Source organism: Gavialis gangeticus, unplaced genomic scaffold (genome assembly GCF_001723915.1).
Source record: "Gavialis gangeticus isolate Ggan-Ray unplaced genomic scaffold, GavGan_comp1, whole genome shotgun sequence".
NCBI classification, from domain to species: Eukaryota; Metazoa; Chordata; order Crocodylia; family Gavialidae; genus Gavialis; species Gavialis gangeticus.
The window spans coordinates 42,031,403-42,040,929 of NW_017728993.1; the positions used below are offsets into that span (position 1 = coordinate 42,031,403).

General features: G+C 44.4%; 1 protein-coding gene across 1 annotated transcript in view; it reads right to left on the minus strand.

Moving 5' to 3' along the window:
* Positions 1–9,527, minus strand: part of ABCA4 (ATP binding cassette subfamily A member 4) — a 154,304-nt gene that overhangs the window by 76,371 nt on the left and 68,406 nt on the right. The window contains exons 15-17 of the mRNA XM_019501637.1: positions 8,702–8,924; positions 5,124–5,345; positions 3,165–3,369 (exon numbers count right to left, since the gene is read on the minus strand). Coding sequence (XP_019357182.1) covers positions 3,165–3,369; positions 5,124–5,345; positions 8,702–8,924 — 650 coding nt within the window. The remainder of the gene's footprint in view (positions 1–3,164; positions 3,370–5,123; positions 5,346–8,701; positions 8,925–9,527) is intronic.

Here is a 9,527-nt window from a genome sequence, read left to right on the forward strand (position 1 = left end):
GCAGCACCCCCCACTCCCTCAGCCCCCTTCCCCAGCCCTGCCCCTCAACCCCCAAACCCCACTTACCTCTAGGATCCAGGGGTGAGGAACAAGTCTGAGCCTGAGCCTGAGCCCAGCTTTGGCTGACTCAGAGGCTCAGGCCCCAGCCTTCCCCCTTTTCCCCCCTGCTCCAGGTAGGGCTGGGGGTTTCCCGCCCTTTCTGCAACCAGCTCTTGCAGGCTGGAGCTGTGCCAGACTAAGAGCTCTTTGCAAAAGCAGAGAATCCATGGATTTCTCTGCTAAAAAGGGAAATCTGCGTTTTCTCTGATAAAAACAGGGAATCCGTGGTTTTCTCTGTTTTTCCATGGGAAACGGAAAACCCGGATCCCTGGTTATGAGTGAGGTTAAACTTCTCTGAAGGTGGCAGGTAGAAGAGGCCCCTTTCAATCAGGGTAAGTGCAGAAAGCTGTTGAACTCTGCAGAAGAGACAGCTGGAGCAACACGCCCATCACTGTCCCTGTGCTTCTGGCCTAGTCTACCCCATAAACCTTTGCCAGCAGAACTCTGAGTGCATTCATGCTCAAAACCACTCTGTGGTGGCTGAACCCTACATTTTATCAGCTTGCTAAAGCTCCCTCATGTCTTCAGCTGGCTGTTGTGGTCCATTCAGAGCTGGTGCCTTGTAAGACCACACTTTGTGCTCTGGCAGCACAGCTGTTGCAGTGAAGCCATGTGGAACCACTAAAAACACACAGGTATTCACACGTCTGGAACTTAGGCAGTGGCGGCTGCCACCTGTCGCCAGACCTTCCCACCACTGAACAGGTAATGCAGGCATAGCTGCAGGTTTCATGGCAAAGCTTGGGAAGAAGCTGAACCACATGGCCCAAACTCAGCTGTGAGGGCCTTGACTGGTGGAGCTGTGTGTATCTCTGTGAAGAGAGAGAAAAAGGAGGAAATGCTGCAGAAACAGACATAGAGAAGAAGCAAAAAAAAATAAACCTAGGAGACTGTCAAACCAAGCACTGTTTTTTCTCAAGTGGCCTTAAGTAAAAACAGAGAACATAAAGCTTTATGGGAACAGAGGTGGCTGAGAAGAGGATAGAAATTATAGGCAAAGACACTATCTCCTGTTTGATTCCTCCTGTGCTTGGGGAAACAGGATTTCATACATTCTTTTTAAATAAACAGGTTTGCAATAAGCACTTATCTACATTGAGAGACTCAGGAAAGTTAATCCAAATTACATTTGAAAGTGAATTACTGGTGGCTAAATTGCATTGAATTCCTGTGTGAATACTTTATTTAGAGGTAAACATCTTTTAATTTGGTTTAGCTTAATTTATTTTGAAAGTGAATTAATAAAATTGAATTACAATCATCTTTTGATCCTGAGTAAGAGTCTCCACACAAGGGTTTAATGTGGTTTAACTGAGGCTGTGGGCACGTGAACAAGTTTTAGGGAGGTAAAGGAGGGCAGGGTTTTACCATGCGTCATTTGCTCTAAAGTAATTACCCATGTGAACACTCATACCCTGAGGAAAATGGAAGCTCATCTGCAACATTTTAGTCCACTTTCATTGAATACATCAAACCACTTTTGCCTCTTGTGACCATATCCTAAATTACTCCTTCAGTGAATCTGGAGAAATTTCTTGATTGTCCCTGCAATAGGAAAGCCCCACAGCATCTGATCCATCATCCAATGTTATCTTTCTAAAAGATATCAAATTCTGGCTAAGCACTTTGGTAAAGAAGTGGTATCATGCTGATTGCTATTTGCTAAGTGGTAAGCAGCAGAGCTACAGTTCATACCTGGAGCAGGAAATCAATGCAAAGGAGACCACATCAGTTTGACTATAGCATGAAGCTTTAATGTTATATTTTAACCATGGTTAAGATGAGGCTCAAGGACTTAGTCAGAAGAAAATGTTACCTGTGCTTCACTTCATACTCAGTACAAAAAAGACAAAGCCTATTGCTAGAGAGCAGCTTCACACCCTAGGCAGCTTTGGCACAAGGGACAGCATTGCCAGTGGTGTGTGTGTGTGTGTGTGTGTGTGTGTGTGTGACACTGGGGAACACTGCCCCTGTTTCCCCCTTAGTCATGCACTGCTGTTCGGAATTTCACACTCCAAGTTCTCTTTAAGAACATGGGAGAAATGGACGTAACTCTTTAAAGCAAGGGGATCTTTCTACCCATCTAGTCAGTAAGAACAACTGCTGTTTGTCTCACATTCCAGAGGAACTGGAACAAAATTATAAGGAGCAGCTGGCATCAACAGGCCACAGCACAATAGTGAATTAGGTCCTTTGTTTTTGTATTTCAGACTTGAAAGTCCAGTGGCAGTTTTACATATTGTCACTAGGACTGGTCAAAATTTTTTTTCAAAGGACAAATGATTTTCTTGAAAAATACCCTTCTTTGAAAATGAGTGTCAGGAAAAAAATTGGTGTTTGAATGTTTCCTTTTTGGGCAAAAGCCCCAACGGTTTTTATTTGCCTGTTCCTTTGCCCTTACTCACTGAAAAGCTGAGAAAACGATGTAAAAGCCAAATTCAAAGAATCAGTGATGCCGGATCAAATTCTATCCACAGTCCATCTAGTTTGGTGTCCTGTCTAATAGTAGATAGTACCAACTATTTTACAGTAGAGTCTAAGAAACCTGACAGAAGAGGGACAGTGCCCTCAATGTAGGACTCGTAATAGAGGTGATATCGTTTATTACAGCAACTAGATTTTTGCAAAAAAAAGTCTTTATTTGCAAGCTTTCAAGCACAGGCATCCTTCTTCAAGCATAGGGGAATATATTGTAAAAGTTTTCCTAGGTAGAAACAAAAGTTCGTATTTCATAGGAGAGTTCAAGGTGTGGTAAAATATTTACCTAGGAGAACTTTTATAATCTTTTCTCCTATGCTTGAAGAAGGCTGCCTGTGCCCAAGAGCTTGCAAATAAAGACATTTTTTACAAAAATCTAGTTGGCCTAATAAAAGATATCACCTCTGCCAGAAGTTCTGATTCCTTTTGCCTCTAGACCAATACGGCTACAACCTGGATACCTGACTCAACGTAGGACAACACCCATGAAAGTCCCATTCTAATTCCTAATACTTAAAGACTGATTTAAGCAACATAATTTCAAACTAATTTCACCATCGCCTTATATAAGTTGAAGACTGACATACCTGGAAAAACATTATCGAGGTACCAGGCAAATATTCCATATAGAAAAGCATCAAAAAGCATCATCCTTATGGACCAGTCAAAACTGTACTGGTCTCCTTCCAAAGGACTAGTTTTAATGTTGTCCCATTGCAGCCCAAGACCTTGCTCTTCATAGCGTGATAAGTACTCTGTACCAAACCCAAAAGCCACTTGAGAAAGCAAACTCTGAAATAAACACAAAATTACATGAATCATGAGGTGGGGAAACTAGCTTCCACAAAAATAGATATTTATTCATTGGTAACACAGATAATGATATAAGTAAAAAAAGGAAGACATGTTTTTATTTTAAACACAAATTAAGGAAATGTAGATTAGAAAGTCATGTATTCAGTGGAGGACCTTGAGTCATCTTTAAATCCCAAGAATGGCAACTCTCTGCAGGAGTTAGCCACAGTATAATAAGGCTGAATTTGCACTAGGCCACTTCAAAGTAGCAGTGAGGGAAGAATATATATTTTTATATCTCCGTGATGAGAATAATGAAGACAGCTTAGGTGGTTTGGGCTCATGCAAAGGATGTCTTCTCTGCTGGTCAAGAATGAAGTGTGTTTACAGTTTGTATGGCAGGGCCAATGTCTGTAGCAGGAACATTTGCAGGAGGCTCAGGTTAAGCAAAGACAACTCTCTTGCTTACCCTTAGGGTTTCTTATTAATTATTTATGTTCATGTTAACAAACCAGCAAATTCTTCAGCCATTTTCTCCCATGTTGCACTCTGATAACTCAGTTAGAAGGGACATTGTGGTGCACTAGGTGGGGCCAGGGAACCCACAACAAAAAATGGAGGCACCTAAATGACAAATCCCATGAAGTCCCATGAGGCAGTGCTGAGTAAACATTTTAGGTTTTCTGTCATCATTTTTCAGTTCTTGGGGTTTTGGAGTTTTTAAATTTTTTTCTCAAAACACTTTGACCCCATTTCCAGCCAGCTCTGCTTCATAGTCTGTGAACTCCAGACAAGCAACGTTACCCCACAATACAACCAAGACAGCTCAGATGTCTCCAAATCTCTTCATTGTGCCTTCGTGCTGTTTTTACTCAAGCATAACTTTACTGATTCCAGTAATATTCCTTCTCTCTTACATTGGGGTGAAAGGAAAACTGTTCCCCCCTGTTTCTCCCACTGATTTAGCAGTTCAACCACTGAACCAAAAATGAATTATTCACACCACTCTATTTAGGGAAGCAAAAACACAATGCCAATGAGATCACAGCTATATTCTACAAATTTAAAAGTGTCTGCATTTGGGGTTCTGAGTCCAGCTCATATCTAATTTAAAGGGAGACTTAGGTTGATGTGAACTCCAAGTTACATTTCATTACAGTATGTGCACAGTATGCACACATGCACACTTTTTAAAGATTTGCCAATGGGAGCAGCCTTCAGAGGGTTTAAAAGGCAATTAAAAATCATGTTCAAATAGGCCCCTCTCACCTTTATCTTAAAATATATCTTGAATACTTAACTCTGAAATAATTTTGAAGTGATAATTTCCTGCATCGTTGTCTAGATAGTTCCACTTTGAGGAACTCATGCTGCAGATCTGTGGTGTAAGGATGCTGCAGGGAAGTATCTAACTCTGAAGAAAAGACTATTTTGAGTCACAGGAACATATCTAGTTATTTGGGTTTGCTAATGGCTCTTTACTTCCCAGCCTAAAATACTTAATATTAGTGTTCTTCTAAGGCAGGAGTAACCCCAGTGAAGTCAGACATGGTTCCCAGTGCAGTCTGCCTGCATAGGCAGAGACCTCAAATGATCCTCCTCTTTACCAGACCTACAGGACTACTCAGTTACTCACACTTTAACAGAAGCGAAAGAGAGGCATGGACATAAGACGCATTAGAAGACAGAGGAACCTTAGAGGGAAAGCAGGAGGTGGTAGCATTTCAGAGGGGGAAGCAAAAGGACCTTACTGCCAGAATCTTCAGATGAACAGTCAAACGATCCTGCCAGCTGAAGCAGACGATGTGGGGCAGGTAGAGGGTGAAGTAGATGACTCCACTGCAGGCAGCTGCCAGATTGGCTTTGGAGAAGAAGGTGCTGAGCAAGAAACACTGCATGATGGTGGCTGCACTGAATGTCAGCAGAAACAGAAAAAGGATGAAGGGATCGGTATAATGAAGAACCTGGCCATGCTGTAAATAAAGGGAAACAAAGATGAATTTAAATCAGTGGTTCTCAACCTTTTTAGACTCCCCTCAGGAAATGCCAGCTCTTAGTTTTCACTTGTTTTTTGTTCACAGAAAAATCCTAGAGTAATTCTTCTATTGCAGAGAGCTCAGAAAGCCCACAACAGGTCAGAATGTTTGTAATGCTATGATGGATTCCTATTTGCAATCTCTGGACTTACCTTGTGAATCACATTTACACACCTAACAGTGTTAACATTCATAGTAACCTGTGGCACCCCTGAAAGGACCTCAAGGCCCCCCATTGTGCCACAGCACCCTGGTTGAGAATCATTAGTTTAAATATAAATATACCATTTGTTTCCTAAACCAACAGGAGAGGAACTACCACGGGTCTCAACTTTGTAATGGTTAATTAATCCAACTGTCCTACCTATTCCACTGTACTCTTACCATCTCTCCACCAATTCATCTGTGGGTGTTATAATGATCAAAGCTAAGACAATTGTTTAATTCCTTCCCTTTGCCAAGCTCTTGAAGCGCTTGCTGATTCCGCAGGCACAGTCTCACTAGCTGCAGAACCCAGAGCTCGGCTCGGTGAGTTTGTTTTCTTTGCAAATGACTGAAACTTGATGTTCTGCTGCTCTGCATTTTTCATGGGAAGGTTCCTTGTAGACGTTGTATACATACAATCCCAAGCAAGACATGTCTGCACGGAAATTAACTCCCTTTAAATAAAACTGTCTGAGCTGTTAGAACAAATTCCCATTGTTCTCCCTGCAGCCCCCCTCCCGTCTGACAACTCTGCCTGCTGAGAGCACTGGGAAGAGGGTATGGTAAAGTCTGACAGAGATGACATTATAAAAAACTAGCAGGCAAATTATAAAGCACTTCATCCTGCACCTCACTGGCATTCAGACTCCAAAAGTGCTGCAAGGTCTGATGAGGATGACTAAATATTCCCAGAGTCACGTGTGAACTAAATAACCTACTCTTATGAACTTCTGCTAATCTTTCTTCCTTAACTCTGTGGTCTTTCTATGGTGTGTGTAGGTCTCAGATAACGATCAGTTTACCTCGCCTTCCTGGTTCAAGTTAACCCACAGTCCCCCAGCATCCCAGGATGCTTTGGAGCGCTGGGCTGGGTTGGGCTGTGCTGTCTGCTCCAGAGAGTGGGATTGGCCCCACCCCTCTGCTCTCTAGCCAGAGCACCATCACCACTCGGGCTAGCTGAGAAGGGGGTGGGGGTGGGAAACCCGGCTCCAGACCCCAGCTGGGTCTGCCTGCCAGGGGTGGATCAGCCCCTGCCAGGCTTTTCTCTCACTCACCACTGGAGTGGAGGAAGGGGTGTAGCCAGACCCTGGGGTCAGGAAGGCAGAATGAGGCAGAAGGGGAGAGGGGGCTTTAAGCCGCACCCCCCCCCAGACTCCGAGGAAAGGGGGTTGGGGTGTGGCCAGACACCAGTTCCAGGCCTGCACACTGAGGCAAAGAGGAGCGCTTCAGCAGAGTGTGGGGGAAAAGCCTAGCAGGGACCACTGTGTCCCTGCCAGGCAGACCTGGGCTGAGGGAGAGAGAGGGGTTTAAACCCCTCCCCCTCCCCTTCGCTTCAGCATGCGGGCCCAGGGCTGGCATCTGACAATGTCCCCACCCCTTTCCCCTCCACTTGACAGGGAACGGGGAAAAGTCTAGTAAGGGGCTGCTGCACCCCTGCCGAGCAGACCCCTGTTGGGGTTCCGTGTGGGTGAGGGGGTTTAAACCTCCCCTCCCCTCCCCTCCATCTTAGCATGCTGGCCTGGGCTGCAGTCTGGCCATATCCACTCCCTCCCACCTCCTGGCTCCAGTGGGGAGCAGGGGAAAAGCCTGGCAGGGGCTGCTTCCCTCCCCACACTCAAGGGACACCCTGGCTGGGGTCCCTGCAGGCCAGGGTGGGGTTTAAACCCCACTCTTCAATCATACTCAGCAGGCCTGCCAGGGCCTGGCCAGCACCCCAGCTCATGCAGGGATCTGGAAAAGCTTGAAGAGCTTCTCTTCTGGCTTCCCTCCATCCTTCCCGCTCTGCTGAAGGGAAGAGAGGGCTGCTCTAGCTCCCCCCAACTTCTAGCCTGAGTCACTGCAGGCAGGTGGCTGCATTTCCACAATGTCTGTTCGCTTGATTCTCAGTTCAATCTGTGCAGTTTAGACTAACCTGCAAAGATTACATCAATTCAGCCTTGGGCTTTTTTACTGTCTGCATTTAGCCTAGAAGGATAATATGATCCTTTAATACCTGGGTTTCCACATATTTTTGCACTGGTTTAACTATGTCAGGGATGGGAATACATACATTTTACTAAACATTGTTATACTGTTACAGTCCACATATGAGTCCACTTATGATATATAAACGTGCTTTCCATGGGTATAGCTAGCCCTGCATGGGAAGGGGAACACATATATGCACCTTTTATATTGGTGCACCTGTGCACAAAGTGAGGCAGAAGGAAGATCTGTGCCGCTTAAACTCTACCAATATCACACATAAAATGGGTCTCATCAACACAGACACACACCAGCTGCAAAAAACAAACAAACAATGGGCTGGAAGAATTTGTAAGGACAGAACCAATTAAGCAGGGCAGACTGAATCCCCACTGCACACTTTTAAACCATACCAGGTATAATTCAGGGCATTGGGAAAGATAGGACTCTTCCTTGTCAAATTAAGTGTCTGCTGCAGCTCAGTTAAAAAGAGTTATCTTATTGGCTAGGCAAGGGCTGGGAAGCCTTACAAGCTGGATCCAGTAAACTACTATAAGCTGTTTTGAAAAAGCATCAATTCAGAGGTGCAGTAGCCAGGAAAGTTCTCTCCAGGGAATGAGGGGTGAAGGGGGTAAAGCTCCGCCTCTGCAGTGCCCCTCCCTGGTTTGTGATAGTGTCCTAGAATCAAACCAGGCAGGTACTATGTGCAACAAATGAATCACAGAAAGTGAATGAAAAGATTATGATGCTCAGATTGAATCTGCTGCATTTAAAGCAGGGATCATTAGTTATTAAAAGATTCTGCTTCTGTTTACAGGAAATGCAATATACAGACCATGACCTGCCAGTGTAATCAGGCCTGGTATATTGTCCTACAGATGATCTTAACAATAAGTCTCACTAGTGAACTTATCTCTTGCTGTCTCTGCCAAGTGCTGATGCTGCCTGGAGGGCTGCTTACAAGAATGTGCCTGCTACGTGCTCAGCTCAGAATAGCCCACCAGCAAATCTAGTCTCCTTATGAATAGCTCCTATTGTTTCCTGATGGCTGGCTGATATCAAGAGTGCAAACATAAACTGGGAGTCTAAAGCTTTTTACAGTCACTCCCAAAGGTAATCCTTACCGCAATTAATGCCGTTAAGAGAAATGTACTCAGAGCCATCATGATGAAGCTGTCTAGAAACCAGGTGTACCAGATCACCCCATTAGTGACTCCCCTGTTCTTCAAGGCCTCTTTCAGTCTCGTTTCTTTCTCCAGAACAATGCTCTTCACAATCATGGAAACTGAATAGATCCAAGCCAGCACCATGAAGATGGGGAAGGAGCGGTTCAGGGTGATCATAAAGCTGTCCAGGCAGGGAGAGAATAAGGGAAATACATATAAAACAAGAAAGGGTTGGCACAAAAGGAAGCAAAAGAGGCAAAGAGTATTAAGAATCCATTGCATTTTTTATGCATTTTCAGCAGAGGCTAACCTTTGCTTCTTTTGAAGATCAGTCTGAAAGGGGTCCCAAAGTGCTTTTGTAAATGGCACTTTGCTACATCCCCTGAGGTAGAGAAGTGTTATCTCTACTTTAGAAAGAGGACATAAGACCTGCTCTATTACAAATCTGTGGCAAGGTAAGGGTCAGATTTCACTCCACACAATAGCATAGCTCAGCAGTTGCCAACCTTGGGGTCACAATGATAAAAAATGAGGTTGCAAAGACATTTGACAGCGGTAACTGATTATGATGAAAATCATAGAAAAAAGTAGGAAACAACAGGTTCCGCTTGCAAGTTGGCAGAGTTCCACCCTGCAAGGGGCTGCTTGGGGTTGGGGGGAATAGGAGAAGGGTGATCAGCAGGGATCCAGGTTTTCCATTTCCCACAGAAAAATGGAGAAAACCAGAGATTCCCTGTTTTTATCAGAGAAAATGCGGATTTCTCCTTTTAGCAGAGAAATCCAT